This window comes from Heptranchias perlo, chromosome 3, assembly GCF_035084215.1.
Source record: "Heptranchias perlo isolate sHepPer1 chromosome 3, sHepPer1.hap1, whole genome shotgun sequence".
Taxonomy (NCBI): Eukaryota; Metazoa; Chordata; class Chondrichthyes; order Hexanchiformes; family Hexanchidae; genus Heptranchias; species Heptranchias perlo.
In genome coordinates, this window is record NC_090327.1 from 35,187,162 (window position 1) to 35,207,821 (window position 20,660).

The 20,660-nt window shown below is 44.2% G+C and overlaps 1 protein-coding gene across 3 annotated transcripts in view; it reads right to left on the reverse strand.

The window, feature by feature from the left end:
* The window catches only part of LOC137311913 (aurora kinase C-like), a 35,255-nt gene extending 22,164 nt beyond the window's left edge, over positions 1–13,091 (reverse strand). Inside the window, exons 1-5 of one of the 3 annotated variants that reach the window (XM_067978774.1) lie at positions 12,512–13,091; positions 11,481–11,527; positions 8,398–8,465; positions 6,633–7,283; positions 607–726 (exon numbers count right to left, since the gene is read on the reverse strand). In XM_067978774.1, coding sequence (XP_067834875.1) covers positions 607–726; positions 6,633–7,283; positions 8,398–8,465; positions 11,481–11,522 — 881 coding nt within the window. In that variant the 5' untranslated portion in view covers positions 11,523–11,527; positions 12,512–13,091. Of the gene's footprint in view, positions 1–606; positions 727–6,632; positions 7,284–8,397; positions 8,466–9,328; positions 9,454–11,480; positions 11,528–12,511 lie in introns of those variants that run through there. The other 2 variants (XM_067978773.1, XM_067978775.1) reach the window with 2 other exon arrangements.
* Positions 13,092–20,660: the final 7,569 nt, after the last annotated feature.

The window sequence follows — 20,660 nt, forward strand, 5'->3', positions numbered from 1 at the left end:
ATGGCATTTTGCGGTCTTAACATCCTTCGATTTTTAAAATTTGTCCTTGGGATGTGGGCGTCGCTGGCAAGACTGGCATTTATTGCCCATCCCTACATGCCCTTAGAGGGTGGTGATGAGCCGCCTTCTTGAACCGCTGCAGTCCGTGTCGTGAAGATGCTCCCACAGTGCTATTAAGTGGGGAGTAACAGGATTTTGACCCCGGGGATGATTTGGTTAGAATGCCCAGCTGCCCAGTTTCAAACGAGACATTCCAATTTCAGGGGCAGCTGCCTTTGTAATTTTGATAATAAAAAGTCAGACGACAAGAGCCCTGTCATCGGTGGATACTGCGTTTAGAAAAAATAAACGCAGTGAGCGCGCACAGGAGTGGGCAAGTTTGTCAATCGCGTGAGCACAAGCGGCCCGTCTCACGTCACTCATGCATGCGTCCATCCGTTTTCACATCAGCATGTGCTCAAGTGGCCGTCTCTTGGGTATAAAACTAAAGCCCTCTCCTCCGTCCCGTTCTTGCCGGTTATGGACTGAGCAAAGAGTGGCCGCATTCACAAAAATTCACAAGAATAGAATAATGTATTTTTTCCCAATCAGAATAAGTAAACTTACTTAAATACTTGCACGCATTTGATAGCATAGGTGCAGTTGTCAATTTTGTGTCTTACTTCGTAAACTGAACCAAAGGATCCCTTTCCAATTTTGCGTACCTCGTCAAAGCTTTTCCTGTAACTGTAAATTCAGGTTTAATACACCGCTGGTCAGAATAAATAAACAGAGAGAAAGAAAATATGCAATAAAAGTAGAAAATGCTGGGAACACTCAGCAGGTCAGGCAGCATCTGCGGAGAGAGCAACAGAGTTAACGTTTCGGGTCGATGACCTTTCATAAGAACTGGAAGATGTTAGAGGTGAACTTCTTTTAAGCAAATGCAGAGCCAGGGAAAAGGGGGGCAAGGAAAGAACAAAACGCAGAGATCCGTGATAGGGTGGAGAGCAGGAGTGATTAAATGACAAATGGATGATAGTGCAAGGCAAAAGGAGGTGATAATGAGACAAATATAGAAAAAGATGGGTCCAGAGTAAATGGTTACAGCAATAAAAGCAGGGGGAAGCATGCAAAATCTGGCAATCATCCTTAGATACGGGGGTGGTGCCAGAGGACTGGAGAATTGCAAATGTTACACCCTTGTTCAAAAAAGGGCATAAGGATAAACGCAGCAACCACAGGTCAGTCAGTCTAACCTCGGAGGTAGGGAAACTTTTAGAAATGATAATCCGGGACAGAATTAACAGTCATTTGGATGAGTGTGGATTGATTAGGGAAAGGCAGCACAGATTTGCTGAAGGCAAATCGTGTTTAAATAACTTGATAGAGTTTTTTGATGAAGTAACAGAGAGAGTAGATGAGGGCAATGCAGTTGATGTGGTGTTTATAGACTTTCAAAAGGCTTTTGATAACGTGTCGCATAATAGGCTTGTCATCAAGATTGAAGCCCATGGAATAAAGGGGGCAGTAGCAGCATGGATACAGAATTGGCTAAGTAACAGGAAGCAGATAGTAGTGGTGAACGGTTGATTTTCGGACTGGAGGGAGGTATACAGTGGTGTTCCCTGGGGTCAGTACTAGGACCACTGCTTTTCTTGATATATATTAATGACTTGGACTTGGATGTACAGGGCACAATTTCCAAATTTGCAGATGACACAAAACTTGGAAGTGTAGTGAACAGTGAGGAGGATAATGATAGACTTCAAGAGGATATAGACAGGCTGGTGGCATGGGCGGACACGTGGCAGATGAAATTTAACGCAGTAAAATGCGAGGTGATACATTTCGGTAGGAAGAATGAGGAGAGGTAATATAAACTAAAGGGAACAGTTCTAAAAGGGGTACAGGAACAGAGAGATCTGGGGTATATGTATACAAATCGCTGAAGCTGACAGGGCAAGTTGAGAAAGCAGTTAAAAAAACATACGGGATCGTGGGCTTTATAAATAGAGGCATAGAGTACAAAAGCAAGGAAGTCATGATGAACCTTTATAAAACACTGGTTCAGCCACAACTGCAGTACTGTGTTCAATTCTGGGCACCGCATTTCAGGAAAGATGTGAAGGCCTTAGAGGGTGCAGAAGAGATTTGCTAGAATCATTCCAGGGATGAGGGACTTGAGTTACGTGGATAGAATGGAGAAGCTGGGGTTGTTCTCCTTGGAACATCCTCATAAGTCTCCTCTGTACCCTCTCTAGTGTAATTACATCCTTCCTGTAATGTGGTGACCAGAACTGTACACAGTACTCAAGCTGTGGCTTAACCAGCGTTTCACACAGTTCCAGCATAACCTCCCTGCTCTTATATTCAATGCCTTGGCTAATAAAGGAAAGTATTCCATATGCCTTCTTGACCATCTTATCTACCTGTCCTGCTACCTCCAGGGATCTGTGGACATGCACTCCAAGGTCCCTCTGTTCCTCTACACCTCTCAGTATCCTCCCATTTATTGTGTACTCCCTTTCCTTGTTTGCTCTCCCCGAATGCATTACCTCACACTTCTCCGGATTGAATTCCATTTGCCACTTTTCTGTCCACCTGACCAGTCCATTGATATCTTCCTGCAGTCTACAGCTTTCCTCCTCACTATTAACCACACGGCCAATTTTTGTATCATCTGCAAACTTCTTAGTCAAATCCCCTACATTTAAGTCCAAATCATTAATATATATCACAAAAGGTAAGGGACCGAGTACTGCGGAACCCCACTGGAAACAGCCTTCCAGTCACAAAAACACGCGTCAACCAATATCCTTTGCTTCCTGCCACTTTTGGATCCATTTTTGGATCCAATTTGCCACTCTCCCTTGGATCCCATGGGCTTATACTTTTTTGACCAGTCTGCCATGTGGGACCTTGTCAAAAGTCTTGCTAAAATCCATGCAGACTACATCAAATGCACTACTGTCACTGACCCTACTTGCTACCTTGTCAAAAAATTCAATCAAGTTAATCAGACACGACCTTCCCTTGACAAATCCATGCTGACTGTCTTTGATTAATCCGTGCCTTTCTAAGTGACAGTTTATCCTGTCCCTCAGAATTGATTCCAATAATTTGCCCACCACCGAGGTTAGACTGACTGGCCTGTAATTACTCAGTCTATCCCTCACTCCTTTTTTAAACAATGGTACAACTTTAGTGGTCCTCCAGTCCTCCGGCACCATGCCTGTATCCAGTGAGGATTGGAAAATGATGGTCAGAGCCTCATTACTTCCTCCCTTGCTTCTTTTAACAGCCTGGGATACATTTCATCCGGCCCTGGTGATTTATCTGCAGGCACGAGGGGCTGAATGGCCTACTCCTGTTCCTATGTTCCTATGTTCAAAGATGCTAATCCCCTTAATAATTCCTCTCTCACTAAGTTTATCCCATCCAATATTTCACACTCCTCCTCCTTAACTACAATGTCTGCATTGTCCCTCTCTTTTGTGAAGATAGATGCAAAGTATTCATTAAGAACCATTCTAACATCTTCCGCCTCCACACATAGGTTACCTTTTTGGTCTCTAATAGGCCCTACTCTTTCCTTAGTTATCCTCTTGCTCTTAATGTATTTATAAGACATCTTGGGATTTTCCTTGATTTTACTTGCCAATATTTTTCATGCCCTCTCTTTGCTTTCCTAATTTCCTTTTTAATTTCACCCCTGCACTTTCTATACTCCTCTAGGCTTTCTATAGTATTGAGTTCTCGGTGTCTGACATAAGATTTCCTTTCCTGCCTTATCTTACCCTGTACGCTCCTTGACATCCAGGGGGCTCTACATTTGGCAGCCCCACCCTTTTTCTTTGTGGGAATATGTTTATTCTGCATCCCTTGAATCTTCCCCTTGAATGCCTCCCACTGCTCTGTTTCCAGTCCACTTTGGTAAATCACTTCTTAGCTTAGTAAAATTGGCCTTTCCCCAATTGAGAACTTTATCTCCTGTTCTACCTTTGTCCTTTGTCCTAACTATGCTAAAACTACTGAATTATGATCACTACCACCAAAATGCTCTCCCACTGATACTCCTTCCACCTGCCCAGCCTTATTTCCTAAAACTAAATCCAGAACTGCCTCCTCTCTTGTTGGGATGATACGTACTGGCTAAAAAAGTTCTCCTGAATGCAATTTAAGAATTTTGCGCCCTCTATACCCTTCATACTGTTTGTATCCCAGTTAATATTAGGGTAGTTGAAATCTCCTACTATTACTGCCCTACTGTTTTTGCACTTCTCAGAAATTTGCCTACATATTTGCTTTTCTATTTCCCTCTGAGTGTTTGGGTGTCCCTAGTACACTCCCACTAGTGTGACTGCCCCTTTTTTATTCCTTAGCTCAACCCATATGGCCTCATTTGATGATCCTTCTAACATAGCATCCTTCCTCACAGCTGTAATTGTCTCTTTAACCAAAATTGGCACCCCGCTTCCTTTTTCATCCCCTTCTCTATCTCATCTGAAAACCCTGTAACCAGAAACGTTGAGCTGCCATTCCTGCCCCTGTTTAAGCCATGTTTCTGTAATAGCTAAGATCTCATACTGCCACGTGTCTATCCCTGTGCTCAGCTCATCTGCCTTATTCACGATACTCCTTGCATTGAGGTATATACCTTTAAGCACTGCCAAACTCCCAAGCTGTTTATTTTCTAACCTTTGTTCCCTCTGCCTTCCTAAGTCACTTACTAATTTTCTGCCTTCTATCTCCAGTTCTGATTCTGTCCCATCTGAATCTACACTCAGGTTCCCATCCCCCTGCCAAGCTAGGATAAACCCTCCCCAACAGCTCTAGCAAACCTCACTGCAAGGATATTGGTCCCGGCCCTGTTGAGATGCAACCTGTCTGGCTTGTACAGGTTCCACCTCCCTCAGAACTGGTCCCAATGCCTCAGGAATCTAAAGCCCTCCCTCCTGCACCATCTCTCCAGCCACGCATTCATCTGCTGTATCCTCCTATTTCTATACTCACGAGCGCGTGGCACCGGGAGTAATCCGGAGATTATTATCTTTGAGGTCCTGCTTCTTACTGTCTTTCCTAACTCCTTAAAACATTCCTGCAGGACCTCATCCCTCTTTCTACCTATGTCGTTGGTACCGATATGGACCATGACCTCTGGCTGTTCACCCTCCCCCTCCAGAATGTTCTGCAGCCACTCAGTGACATCCTTGACGCTGGCACCACGAAGGCAACGTACCATCCTGGAATCACGTCTGCGGCCACAGAAACGCCTGTCTAATCCCCTATCACTATTGCTCTGCTGACCTTTCTCCTCGCCCCTGTACAGCTGAGCCACCCATCGTGCTATGGTCTTGGCTTTGGCTGCATTCCGCAGAGGAACCCTCTCCCTCACCAGTGTTTAGAACTGAATTACATTTCAATGGCATCATTAACAGCGAGTGCTGCCCTCAAACTAGTCTTCCTGTTCACAACATCACTGGATTTTATCTTCTAATGCCGTACAAGAACTCATAATGTCACACAACATGGAGTTCTACTGGCTGTTCGCAAGCTGCCGCTAACCTATAATTCTGAAGTGTGGAAACAGTATAGCAAGTGACAAGATACTTAATTCACTTAATTATAGTTTGCTATTGACCGTCCCAAGTGCTGGCATCAGTTTTTGCACCTCTAGATTTCCTGTGTGTGCTATTTTGAATGAAATTGTAAGCAAATACAATTATGATTTGTGCTCATTATCAGAGCACACCTGCTGAATCTCCGCATCTCTAAAGGTGTAATGTACAGTGAATCATAGAATCATAAATCTGCAGGGCTCTAGGGAAAGAGCAGGGCGGTGGGACTAATTGGATAGCTCTTTCAAAAAGCTGACACCACCACAAAGGACAGAATGTCCTCCTTCTGTGCTGTGTGATTCTATGATTCTAAGAAAGAGACAAATATAACCTAGGGAGGGGAGAAAGAGAGAGAGAGAGACACACACACACACACACACACACACACAAAGTTGGGGAGTGGGGAAATCAGAGAAAGACACATGATAGGGGGGAGACAGAGAGAGATACACAGTATGGAGAGGGGAATATAGACAGTCACACAACCTGGAAAGGGTGTGGGAGACAGAAAGAGATACACACACTCACAAACTTGGGGAGGACAGAAAGATATACACACACAATCCAGGCGGCTGGGATGGGGAAGAGAGAAAGAGAGAAACATAATCATAACCAGGGAACATGGGGGAGACATATATAAAACCTGAAGGGGAGAAGAGAACAAATGAAAAGAAAAAGCAAGGAAAGACCATCAGGCCCATCAGGTCATCCTTTTGCTTACCCTCGTATCTGATCATGAGAGAGATAAACACTCAACCTGGAGGGGGAGCAGAGGGATAGACACAAACAAGTCGTATACCAACTCAGAGTTGAAGTTGGATGAACGAGCATGGGGTGTGCAGCCCCTCCTCCTCATCCACGTCAAATCTGAGCATCACAGCAGTACGCGAAAGAACACAAGAAGATTACAATGGGAGCACAGAAAGCGGTGAATGTAAAGTATTGTCACGAGCAGAAGGAATTTACCAAGTAACAAACATGTAACTCTGACTTTAGTGATCATTGAGTATTAGTGATCAAAAATCTGCTTACAATGAACGCCTTTTAAACTTGATGGGTTCGATGATATCAGAAGTGCCTTCAGTTACACCAAAATCCTCTTGGCGGCTTTCATCAAGCAGGAGATTTAAGTCAGAAGACCCAGTGGCACTGGAACTTGAATTAGGACTTGTGCTAATTCCAGAGCTGTCAGTAATATTTTTGTTGTGAAGCATGCCAGAGAAATCAGTACTACTGGCACTAGAATTCTCAAAGCATTGCGAGTCCAAGCTTAAGCTGTCTTCCATTCTTGGATTCCCAGAGTCAACAAACATGATACTGTGAGAACTATTTGTCTCTTCGGAGGTAGAGGTTTGGGTATTGGGCATATCCAGTTTATTCCACCCAATCTCACTGGAACTATTGTGGAAGGTATCCATGGCTCCACGTACGCCATCTGCATCAACTAACACAGGGTCATTGGGATCACAATTGTTATTTGTGCTCAAGGGCATGAGACTACTGGGATTAGAGTGGCCAGAGCTTGCTATTTTAAGTCCATCTAGGTTTGGGAATTTTTCTTTTGCTTCACTTCCTTCATAGTTGGAGTTATTGACGTCAATTGTGCAAGCAAACTCAGACTTGTTGAGGTTGGATATGTTAGCTTCATCATTCCTGGCAAGACTAGACTTATTAGACACACACCTACACCAAGAGAAACAAATATTATTGAGACAGTGGATTCTACACGTGGACTGGTTTTGAGAAGAACAGTTTTACTTTACTGTAAATTTTTGATTTTTTCCAATTTTCTGTCCTCCTCTCCTACAAGCATTTGCACGGCCATTGGAAGCCATCTTGTACTGCACTCCATGCTCCATGTGTGAGCTAGATAATGGCTTGCAGTGGGTTGTACAAATGTGGAGGTTAATCACAGCTGAACTCAACATCCAGCAAGAGTCACTGGATCGTGATTAGAAGGGAGCCTGAATGTTGGTAGATTATTCACTATGGGGAGAATCACAGCTGAGCCAGATCCTGTCATCACCAAACTTCCACACATGCGCACTTCCAGTTGATCAAGAGTGAGAACTCTGACTGAATTTCCCACCCCTAGGGCAGGGTGTTGAGCACAACTGTAACCAGCGCCACAGCTCACACAAACTAGCTGAATCATGGGTGGAACATTCGTCAACGCTATGACCACCAATTAAATTTATCTTGGCAAAAAACATTAACATCAGTTCATCAGGTAACAGTACTGCGCTGAGACACAGAGACAGTTCAACAGGTAACAGTACTGTGCTGAGACACAGAGACAGTGCATCGGGTAACAGTACCGTGCTGAGACACAGAGACAGTTCATCAGGTAACAGTACTGTGCTGAGACACAGAGACAGTTCACTGGGTAACAGTACTGTGCTGAGACACAGAGACAGTTCATCAGGTAACAGTACTGTGCTGAGACACAGAGACAGTTCACTGGGTAACAGTACTGTGCTGAGACACAGAGACAGTTCACTGGGTAACAGTACTGTGCTGAGACACAGAGACAGTTCATCAGGTAACAGTACTGTGCTGAGACACAGAGACAGTTCACTGGGTAACAGTACTGTGCTGAGACACAGAGACAGTTCAACAGGTAACAGTACTGTGCTGAGACACAGAGACAGTTCATCGGGTAACAGTACCGTGCTGAGACACAGAGACAGTTCACTGGGTAACAGTACTGTGCTGAGACACAGAGACAGTCCACTGGGTAACAGTACTGTGTTGAAGCAGAGAGACCGTTTTGCATGCACATACTTTCTGTACTTACTGTAGGGCAGATCCCACGGATCTGTTGCTGTTACCGTCAGTCCCTGCTTTGCTCTCAACCTTCGTGGCCTGTTGAGAAAAATAGTTGCTTTAACACCACTTTCAAACTCTCGACTGTCTAGCCTTTGGCCATCCATTCTCCATGATACTTCTCCAGCTAATGATCTGCTCAATTATACCCTCATCTCCGTCTTTCCTTGTCCCCAGTACTCTTTCTGTCTCCCACCCTAGTTGTTCCCCTAGGTGCGGCCCTCATCTTCTCTCCCTTAAGTCTAATGGATGCAGACTTGAACATATATGGTGCTCAACTGGTTTAGCCATTCATCGCAAGATCTGATTGGACCAGATCAAGCACTAGCGGGCCCTGATCTCCTCTGCCAAAACTGCTCAGTAATCCAGGATTATCCTGGATTGCAAAGGTAACCCCTGGCTTCACTTCTCCACTACAAACCGTCAACAAGTGCGAGGAGCTCATGGACATTTTGATAACTAAAATTGAGGCCATCCGTTCAGCTGACTCTGCTGTATCCCTCCCTTTCCTTAGCCCACCAAGCCAAGCTTCCCCTAAGGATCCCCCCTGCCCTTGCCCTGAACTCGCATCTTTCTCTAGTTTCTCTTGTATCTCCCCTCATTTCCTCTCCGAGCTCATCTTGTCCATGAGATCCACCTCTTGCTTTCTTAACCCTATTCCCACTAAACTGTTGACCACCCAACTTCCCTTCCTAGCCCCCTTGCTAGCTGATAGTGTAAACAGGTACTGTCTTCCTCCCTTTCAAATCTGCCATCACCCCCTTCCTCATAAAACATGACCCCTCTGTTCTTGCAACCTACCACCACATCGGTGGCTCACCACCACCTTCTCAAGGGCAATAAATGCTGGCCTTGCCAGCGATGCCCACATCCCATGAACGAATAAAAAAAAAATCTCCAACCTCCCTTTCCTCTCCAAAGTCCTTGAATGTGTTGTCGCCTCCCAAATCCGTGCCCATTTTTCTGCAACTCCATTATCGAACCTTTCCAATCAGGTTTCCGCCCCTGCCACAGTACTGAAATGGCCCTAATCAAAGGCACAAATGAAATCTTCTGTGACTGTGACCATGGTGCACTATTCCTCCTTGTCCTTCTCAACCTATCTGCAGCGATGGGTGACAACACCATCCTCCTCCAATGCCTCTCCTCTATTGTCCAGCTGAGTGGGACGGCCCTCGCCTGGTTCCACTCTTACCTATCCACCTGTAGCCAGAGAATCTCCCGCAATAACTTCTCTTCCTGCCCCCGCACCGCCCCTCGGTGACATCATCCGAAGGCATGACGTGAGATTCCACATGTACGCTGACGACTCCCAGCTCCACCTCCCTCGACCCCTCCACTGCCTCTGTGTTGACACACAGCTTGACCGACGTGAGCCACAGTTTCCTTTAATTAAACATTGGAAAGGCCAAAGCCATTGTTTTCGACCCCCGCCACAAAGTCCATTTCCTAGCCATCGACTCCATCCCCCTCCCTGGCCACTGTCTCAGGCTGAACCAGACTATTTGCAACCGGAGCGTCCTATTTGATTCTGAGCAGAGCTTCTGACCATATGTCCTCTCTATCACAAAGACCACCTACTTACATATCCATAACATCACCCATCTCTGCCCCTGCCCCAGCCTATCTGCTGCTGAAACCCTCATCCATGCTTTTGTTACCACCAGACTCGACTATTCCAATGCTCTCCTGGGCGGCCTCCCATCTTCCACCCTCCATAAACTTGAGCTCAACCAAAACTCTGCTGCTCATATCTTAACTTGCACCAAGTCACATTCACCCATCACCCCTGTGCTTGCTGATCGACATTGGCTCCCGGTTCACCTACGACTCAATTTTAAAATTCTTATCCTCGTGTTCAAATCCCTCCATAGCCTCACCCCTCCCTATCTCTGTAACCTGGTCCAGCCCTACAATCCTCTGAGAACTCTGCGTTCCTCCAATTCCGACCTCTTGCGCATCCCAAACTTCCTTCATCCCATTATTGGTAGCTGTGCCTTCAACCGTCTAGGCCCTAAGCTCTGGAATTTCCTCCCCAAATCTCTCCGCCTCTCCATCTCTCTCTCATCCTTTAAGACGCTCCTTAAAACCTGCCTCTTTGACCACCTGTCTCCTTTGCCTCAATGTCAATTTTTGTCTGATTACCCTCCAGTGAAGCGCCTTGGGATATTTTACTACGTTAAAGGTCCTAAATAAATGCAAGTTGTTGTTCAAATAGATGGGAGGGGGTCAACTATGGACAAGATGGTGGGGTGAAATTCAACTTCGGCAGGAGCGTTAAATGGTTGGTAGCGGATCGGTCGTCCATTATACACCTCCCCCGATTTTCCTTTCCATTGAAGTGAATGAAGGCGGCTGATTCGCTATCGCCCGTTTTGCGTCACCGCCAAAGTTGAATTTCACCCCCTCTGTTCCTGAGCCACATCAAAACCATATAAATGCCGTGACAGACTGATAGATCCTATTCTCCAGTCTGGGCGTCTGTAAATATTGTGAGTCATGATGGGTCTTAAGTAAACGGCGCTAATCAAAATAACATATCCCCACTCAATTTTCCTGTCCCTTCCACGCAGGTTTTGAAAGATTATTAGTGTAACCTCAGAGGAAATTTAGGGTCAAGGTGTTTTATCTGAAGGATGTACACTCTCTGTACAGATGCAATTTTGTTTCATTCATTTTGAAAAAGCAATAAATCTATTTTTTTTATTACAAATCTTGTGTAGAGCAGACATTTCCCCTCTCCAAACCTTACTTCCTGTTGCCACGATTTTTAGTCATGCTTTTCTGTTGATATTTATGATTGTACATTGCTGTGTCAACATGTCCCTTTCAATTTTGCTATGTCAACAGTCACAGTGTAGTTGCAGGCAACAGCCATTAGATGGCTCTGTGGAGTGAATTTCTGAAAACTCTCGCAAATCTGTTGCAATCTTGTGCGTAAAATAACTTATATTCATCAACTGATTGTGGGCAACACTATTGGCAATTTACTAGTAAATAAACAAGTCACGATACTGATCCTAAATCTATGTGAAATATAAAAGACGAACTTACACATTTAGGAGGAAGACGATCCTTTTCTGGCAGCTGAGACATGGTATCTACAGGTAAAAAAAAACATTTTTGTAACTTAATTTCATTAAAATAACACCGGTGGCGCATTTCAGGTAGAGTAGGGACACAACACTGGCATAGCAGTAGAGGTTTGTGTGTCACTTAGCTCGATTTTTGTCCCCCAGGCCTTGGGTCCCCTTGTCACTGTGGCTGGGTGTCACTCCGACATCTACCAGACAATCAACTCGGGGGCCCCTGAAGCACTCTTGTAGGTGTATCGTGCCCATCCCGGTCATGCAAATAGACCCCATCCCTGGCAGATAGGCAGGGGTTCCGGTCTCCTGCAATTAACAATAGTCCCCATCGAATTTCAAGGCCCAAGCGTTTATTCAATTCCCTCTTAAATACTTTGATTGACTCAGCTTCAACACTAACTTATGGTGATGCATTTCGTATTCTAATAACTCTGCCTGAAAAAAGATCCTTCCAATCTCCTTTTTTTGCCCTGGCTCAGCAGTAGCACCCTCGTCTCTAAGCCAGAAGGTTATGGGTTCAAGTCCCACGAGCACATGATCCAGGCTGATACTTCAATGCAGTACTGAGGAAACGCTACAAGGATGGAGGTGCCATTTTTCGGATGAGACGTTAAACTGAGGCCTATTCTGCCTCTCGGGTGGATATAAAAGATCCTATGCCACTATTCAAAGAAGAGCTGGGGTGTTCTCCTTGTTGTCCTGGCCTGGCAGGGAATTATTTTTTCACTATTCACCTTTAAGACCCATTCATAATTTTGAACACTTCCATTAGATCTCCCATTTACCTTTCTGCCCATTATACCCTAGGATACTACTCTAGTTTCAATCTGGAGCAGGAGAAAATTCCCCGTGAAAGGAACCTGTGATCATGCTCCAAGGAAAAGGAGCACAAAGTCCTTAAGGATAGCAGACAGCAATAGTACACAGTAAGTAATAAATGATAAATTAAATGCATTATGATATATATAATCGAAAAAATTATGAGCATAGACCCACAAACTTGCCAGTAGTTCTCTGGGTCTCTGTGTTCGACTCTTCCTGTTCTTCAAGCTCTGAGTTTTCTTCCTCAAATCAGAGATTAGTTTCCTTAAGAACTTTGGAAGCTGCACGGTGTTAGTAAACTGTGCCACCTGCCTATGAACTCATGTCAGTGTAGGTGGTCCAAGTAAAAGAGAAAAATAAGTCCTTAAAAATCTAAATAGCAATGTTCTAAACTCGCTTACTCTTTCCCAGACTTCAAAACGGTGACACACCTTACCCCGCTCAGACCCTCTACCTCTCTCACATCATCTTACTTCCCTCACTCCTCCTTTCTCCTTCAATCCTCCTTCCTCCCTTTCTGCTGAAATCCACAGGCTTGTAAAACGTATCTACAACTTCCTAATTTATCTCTTCTCTTGGACACTGTCCAACCTTGGTGTTGTCCAGCACAATGAGCCTTGGTTGGATTCAATTAAAAAAAAATTAAAATAAGTCATTCAGGAACAATACAGGGAGAGTAATAAGGAAGAAATTAAAAGCTGATAAACGTAGATGCATAAATATGTCAGACAGTCTCGAGCTCTCCACTTCCTGTTCTAACAATTCTTTAAGTTTCACTTTCACTTCCACTAGTACAGTCTTATGGGAAGGATCCTTATTAAAGGTACATTTACACTGCAACTAAAAGGCCTGAGATGGGCAGGCAGAACCCAGTTTAAGTTGATTGGCTCCTGCCTGGCTGGGAAAGAGGACTGTTCAGGCCTGGATACATGCCTATGCTGGGCTCTCTGCCTATAGTTGACATAAGAGATGATAAAAGAGATAGTGAGCAAGATGAAACGGAAAAAAAGGGGCATATGACAGATGTCAGGTTGATAAAACAAGTGAGAACCAGGCAGAATATAGAAAGTTCAGAGGGGAAGTGAAAAAGGAAACAAGAGGAGCGAAGAGATTATGAGAATAGACTGGTGGCCAACATAAAAGGGAGTCCAAAAGTCTTCTACAGGCATGTAAACAGTAAATGGGTAGTAAGAGGAGGGTGAGGCTGATTAGGGACCATAAAGGAGATCTACTCATGAAGGCAGAGGGCATGGCCGAGGTACTAAATGAGTACTTTGCATCTGTCATTACCAAAGAAGAAGATGCTGCTAGAGTCTCAGTAAAGGAAGATATAGTTGAGATACCGGATGGGCTAAAAATTGATAATAAAGAGGTACTAGAAAGGCTAGATGTACTTAAAGTAGATAAATCACCCGGTCCGGATGGGATGCATCCTAGGTTGCTGAGGGAAGTAAGCGTGGAAATTGCAGAGGTACTGGCCATGATCTTCCAAACATCCATTGATACGGGGATGGTGCCAGAGGACTGGAGAATTGCAAATGTTACACCCTTGTTCAAAAAAAGGTGTAAGGATAAACCCAGCAACTATAGGCCAGTCAGTTCAAACCTCAGTGGTGGGGAAACTTTTAGAAACAATAATCCGGGATAGAATTAGCAGTCACTTGGACGAGTGTGGATTGATTAGGAAAATCCAGAATGGATCTGTTAAAGGCAAATTGTGTTTCACTAACCTGATAGAGTTTTTTGATGAGGTAACAGAGAGGGTAGATGGGGGCAATACTGTTGATGTGGTGTATATGGACGTTCAAAAGGCGTTTGGTAAAGTGCCGCATGGTAGATGTATCATCAAGATTGCGGCCCATGGAATAGAGGAGGCAGTAGCAACATGGATACAAAATTGGCTAAGTGACAGGAAACAGAGAGTAGTGGTGAACGGTTGATTTTCGGACTGGAGGAAGGTGTACAGTGGTGTTCTCCAGTGGTTCTCCTGGATCACTGCGTTTCTTGATATATATTAATGACTTGGACTTGGGTGTACAGGGCACAATTTCCAAGTTTGCAGATGACACAAAGAGTATTAAACAGTGAGGAGGATAGTGATACACTTCAAGAGGATATAGACAGGCTGGTGGCATGGGCGGACACGTGGCAGATGAAATTTAATGCAGAAAAATGCGAAGTGATACATTTCAGTAGGAAGAATGAGGAGAGGCAATTTAAACTAGAAGGCACCACTCTACAAGGCGTACAGGAACAGAGAGATCTGGGGGTATATGTGCACAAATTGTTGAAGGTGGCAGGGCAGGTTGAGAAAGTGGTTAAAAAAGCATTCGGGCTCCTGGGCTTTATAAATAAAGGCGTAGAGTACAAAATTATGGCAGTCATGATGAACCTTTATAAAACACTGGTTCGACCACAACTGGAGTATTGTGTCCAGTTCTGGGCACCGCACTTTAGGAAAGATGTGAAGGCCTTAGAGAGGCAGAAAAGATTTACTAGAATGATTCCAGGGATGAGGGGCTTTAGTTACGTGGATAGACTGGAGAAGCTGGGGTTGTTCTCCTTGGAACAGAGAAGGTTGAGAGGAGATTTGAAAGAGGTATTCAAAATCATGAAGGGTCTGGACAATGTAGATAGAGAGAAACTGTTCCCATTGGCTGAAGGTTCAAGAACCAGAGGGCATAGATTTAAAGTGATTGGCAAAAGAACCAAAGGTGACATGAGGGAAAACTTTTTTACACAGCGAGTGGTTAGGATCTGGAATGTACTGCCTGAGGGGGTGGTGGAGGCAGATTCAATCATGGCCTTCAAAAGGGAACTGGATAAGTACTTGAAGGGAAAAAATTTGCAGTGCTACATGGATAGGGCGGGGGAGTAGGACCAGCTGGATTGCTCTTGCATAGAGCCGACGCGGACTCGATGGGCCTAATGGCCGCCTTCCATGCTTTCAGTGATTCTATGATTCTAGTTAGAAATTTAAATGTTTAGAGAGCAAATAAGGGGGGATGTAAGCTCTCTAAACATATAAATCAACATCAGGTAGAGCTCAGGTAGGTTTAAAAAGTGTCCAGCGTCCCACACAAGTCCTCTCCTGAGCAGTTTGCAAACTAGGCGGGTGAAATTTGACTTCAGCGGGGATACAAAATGGGCGTTAGTGGATCAGCTGCCTGTTATACACCCTGCCCAACTGGAAAGGAAATATTTTTGGTTGCTGCAATAAAAATCGCTGAAAGGGGCTTTGCACGTAGTGTTTCTCCCTGAAAATTTTCAAAAGGATTAAACTGTACAGGATATGTTTTACCATTCTCCAGGTTCAGGGATGAACACCTAGTATGCTCATCCTGCATTCCTCGGTGTGGTATTTTTGGTCAGATCTTAAACCATTTAACTTCAACAGCTTTACACCTGTCTTCTGGTGATGACGTCCTAGCTCTGTGACTCATGTTCTACATGTAACATCTCATCCCAAAAGTGCGTGATTTGTTCACCAAGTAGTTTCATCTGAAGGAACTGTTTCATGCCAAGAGACTGAGACATAGCTGCTTTAAAAAATATTAACCCCTTGTGGACCAATACTGGGGGAAACAAATGGAAACAATTTCTGTTGTGGGGAAGTTATTGGAATCTATAATTAAGGACAGCAAGACTGAGCACTTAGAGAAATTTGAGCTAATTAGAGAGAGCCAACGTGGATTTGTAAAGGGTAGGTCATGTCTAATGAACCTAAGTGAATTTTTGAGGCAGTAACTAAAGTAATAGACAGGGGAATGTCTATGGATGTAGTTTATATGGACTTCCAGAAGGCATTCGATAAGGTTCCACATAAGAGACTTTTAGCTAAAATTAAAGCTCCTGGAATTGATGGCAAATTATTGACCTGGTTAGGAGATTGGTTAGGCGGTAGAGGCCAGAGAGTAAGGATAATGGGTATGTACTCGAATTGGAAGGAAGGGACCAGTGGTGTCCCACAAGGATCTGTGCTGGGGCCTCAACTATTCACTATATTTCTTATTGACTTAGATAACACAATAGAGAGCCAAATATCCAAGTTTGCCGATGACACAAAGGATGGTGGCATAGTAAGTAATGTTGATGGGAGCATAAAATTATAAAGAGAATTGATAGAGTAAGTGAGTGGGCAAAACTGCAGCAGATGGATTTTAATGCAGGTATCTGTGAAGTCATCCATTTTGGACCAAAAAAGGATAGTATTTTTTAAATGGTGAAAAGCTAGGAACAGTGGAGGTCTAAAAAGATTTAGGGGTCCATGTTCACAGATCACTAAAATGTAGTGGTCAGGTACAAAAAATAATCAAAAAGGCTGATGGAATGTTAGCCTTTATAACTAAGGGGCTAGAATATAAAGGGGGGGAAGTTTTGCTACAGCTATACAAAGCTCTGGTTAGACCACATCTGGAGTACTGTGTACTGTTCTGGGCATCGCACCTTAGAAAGGATATATTGGCCTTGGATGGAGTGCAGCACAGATTCACCAGAATGTTACCAGGGCTCCAAGGGTTAGATTATGAGGAGAGATTACATAAACTGGGTTTGTATTCCCTGGAATATAGAAGATTAAGGGGTGACTTGATTGAAGTTTTTAGGATTTTGAAAGGAATTGATAGGGTAGATAGAGAGAAACTTTTATCACTGGTGGGGAGTCTCGGACAAGGAGACATAACCTTAAAATCAGAGCCAGGTCATTCAGGAGAGAAGTTAGGAAATACTTCTTCATGCAAAGGATGGTAGAAGAGTGGAACACTCTCCCACAAAAAGCAGTAGACGCTAGCTCAATTAATAATTTTAAATCTGAGATTGATAGATTTTTGCTAGCCGAGGGTATTAAGGGATATGGAGCCATGGCGAGTAAATGGAGTTAGGATACAGATCAGTCATGATCTCATTGAACAACAGAACAGGTTCGAGGGGCTGAATGGCTTACTCCTGTTCCTATGTTCCTATGATTGCAAAAGGCAGGAGAAAAGACCCGGAGTCCCTAAAAAAGGTATGCCCTACTCAGACAATGCATCCGCGTTTCTCTGATTAGCCACTTGTTGCATGCGCAGTGTTGCAAGTGGCCTGGCATCTCAGAAAATGTGCACATTCAGGCCAAGTTGCTTGATCTGATAGTTAATCAAATAATGGGCAGTCTGTGCTTCTTCTGTCCAGGATGATGTATTCAATTAACAACTTGTTTACTTGCTTATTGAGAAAAGATTGGAGACTTCGTCAAAGAAACTTGCTCAGCGAGGGAAGCAATCTTTTGTTCTGAAGCATGAGGAAGGTGCCCGGACTAGTTTACCTATGTTGGAGTCCAAACAGCTTTAGTTTATATGGAGTGCAAGAAAAGGGTTGATCAGATGGTACTGCTATTGATTTCTTTCATATTAATTTCTTTATAGTAACTGTTAGTTTTTTATGTGAGTTTCTGTTAACAATGTGCAGTTAGTCTGAGGGACTTAGGAGTTACTGCACAGAAGAAGCAGAAACCGTGTTTAGGCTGATGAGAGGTTCAGCAGAGGCAAAAGCAAGCTGTCTTTGTTAGGAGATGGCTGCTTCTTGGCCCATGGATCTCTCAGCTGTGAGATAAGTGACATATCAATGGGCTCAGGATACATGTTTTGACCATCAACTTCAGAAGTTAAAATTTCAATAGTTAGGACTACTAACTTCTCTGAGAACATTGTGTAAGGAATGTGGTCAAGTGATATTGTCACCTGTAGGGGAGCCTTTGTTCATTAATGCTATTACTTTATTAAATTAATAACTTAAACTGGATTATTAACTAGATTAATAAAACTATAAACCGATTGAATAAAAACTTTTAAAATACTAATTAAATAAAACAAGGTTAGATAGAGATGACAGAGTAGGTGGTGTGTCTTAACTGCAGCATGTGGGAGTTGGTGGAGACCAGTGAGATCCTGAGTGACCACATCTGCAATAAGTGTCTGCAGCTCGAGGAACTTCGACTCACAGTTGTTGAGCTGGAATCGAGCTGCAGACATTGCGTTGCATCAGGAAGGGGGGAGAGTTACCTGGACACTTTGTTCCAGGAGGCAGTCACACCCCTTAGGTTAAGTAGTACTTTAGAGTTAGGCAGTGGTCAGGGACAGGAGGGTGTGACGGCGAGTCAGGCGGGTATGGGGACCCAGGATGCAGTGATGGTGGAGACTCAGCTCTTGACCTTGTCCAACAGGTACGAGGTACTTGCTACCTGTAAGGATGAGAATGAGAACTGCAGGGAGGATGGGCAAACTGACCACGGCACTATGGTACAGGGGATCATTCAAGTGGGGGGAGTAAAAATGAATGTGGTAGTGGTAGGGAATAGTATAGTCAGGGGGATAGATACTGTTCTCTGCAGCCGCGACCGAGACTCCTGAAGGCTGTGTTGCCTGCCCGGTGCTGGGGTTAAGGATATCTCCTCACGACTAGCAAAGAACTTGGAGCACGAAGGGGAGAATCCAGTTGTCGTGATCCACGCAGGAACCAACGACATAGGTAGAACTAAGAATGAGGTTCTGCTGTGGGAGCTCGAGGAGCTAGAATCTAAATTGATAAGCAGAACCTCAAAGGTAATAATCTCTGGATTACTAGCTCACCACGCGCAAATTGGCATAGGGACAAGCAGATCAGAAAGTTAAATGCGTGGCTCAAAGAGTGGTCTGAGAGAGACGGGGGTTTCGGTTCATGGGGCATGGCACCAGTACTGGGGAAAGAGGGAGCTGTTCCCTTGGGACGGGCCCCAATTAAAGTGGGCTGGGACCAGTGTCTTGGCGAATCAAAGAAAGAGGGCTATAGTTAGGACTTTAAACTAAAAAGGTGGGGGCAGGGGGAGGGATCAGGTGAGGGGAAATTTCGAAATCTAAAGAGAAAAGACAAGGTAAGAGAGCAGCGAAGCCATTTGGGTAAAGATAAGCAGAGTGTGACAGGAAGGGACAGAGGGCTCTTTATCTGAATGTGCTAAGCATTCGTAACAAGATAGACGAATTAGTGGCACAGAGGTAAATGGGTTTGATCTAATAGCCATTACAGAGATGTGGTTGCAAGGTGACCAAACTTGGGAACTAAATATTCCAGGGTACTTGACATTTCGGAAAGACAGACAGAATGGAAAAGGAGGAGGGAAGACCTGATAATAAAGGATGACATAAGGACAGTAGTGAGAAAGGATCTTGGCTCGGAAGATCAGGAAGTAGCATCTCTTAAACTGAGGTCCCTTTGAAAATGGTTTAAATAATTCTCTGCAATAATCAACTTGGTTACTGGAAGGACAGAGGTTTACTCCTCCACTCTGCTTAGTTCCTGATAGAGCATGATAAGATAGTGAGGGAACCAGGTAGAAGTTGTAGCATCTCATGGCAAGTAGGAAGAGGTATTAATTCCAGAACATTCCTACATCTCTACCATTTTAAGATGATAGGGTAGATGGAGAGAAACTATTTCCTCTGGTGGGGGAGTCCAGAACAAGGGGGCATTACCTTAAAATAAGAGCTGGACCATTCAGGGATGATGTCAGGAAGCACTTTTTCACACAAAAGGTAGCGGAATTCTTGTACTCTCTCCCTCAAAAAGCTGTTGGGCTAGGTCAATTGAAAATTTCAAAACTGAGATTGATAGATTTTTGTTAGGCAATGGTATTAAGGATTACAGAACCAAGGCGGGTAGATGGAGCTAAAATGCAGATCAGCCATGATCAAATTGAATGGCGAAACAGCCTCGAGGGGCTGAATGGCCTAATCCTGTTCCCATGTTCCTATTAATCAGACAGAGATATTTGGGGCTGGTCTGCACTTTGCACAGCCACTGTCAGCTCAATAACAAACGTACAAAGCTGGCAAGGCCAGCATTTATTGCCCAACTCTAGTTGCTGTGAGAAGGTCGCGGTGGGCTGCCCTCTTGAACCACTGGTAACGGTTTGATACAACTGGGTGGCTTGTAGGCCACTTCACAGGCAGTTAAGAGTCAATCATATTGGTGTGGAACTGGCTTCACATTTAGGTCAGACCGGATAAGGTTTCCTTCCCAAAAGGACGTTAGTGAACCAGTGGGGCTTTTACAACAATCTGGCAGCTTCATGGTCAGTTCTACAGCTTTTTATTTCCAGATCTTTTCAACTGAATTCAAATTATCAAACTGCCATGGTGGGATTTGAATTCACGTTCTTCTGGATTGTTAGTCCAGACTTAGAATCACAGAATAGAATCATAGAATGGTTACAGCACAGAAGGAGGCCATTCGGCCCGTCGAGCCCGTGCCAGCTCTCTGTAAGAGCAGTCCAGTTAGTCCCATTCCCTTGCCCTTTCCCCATAGCCCTGCA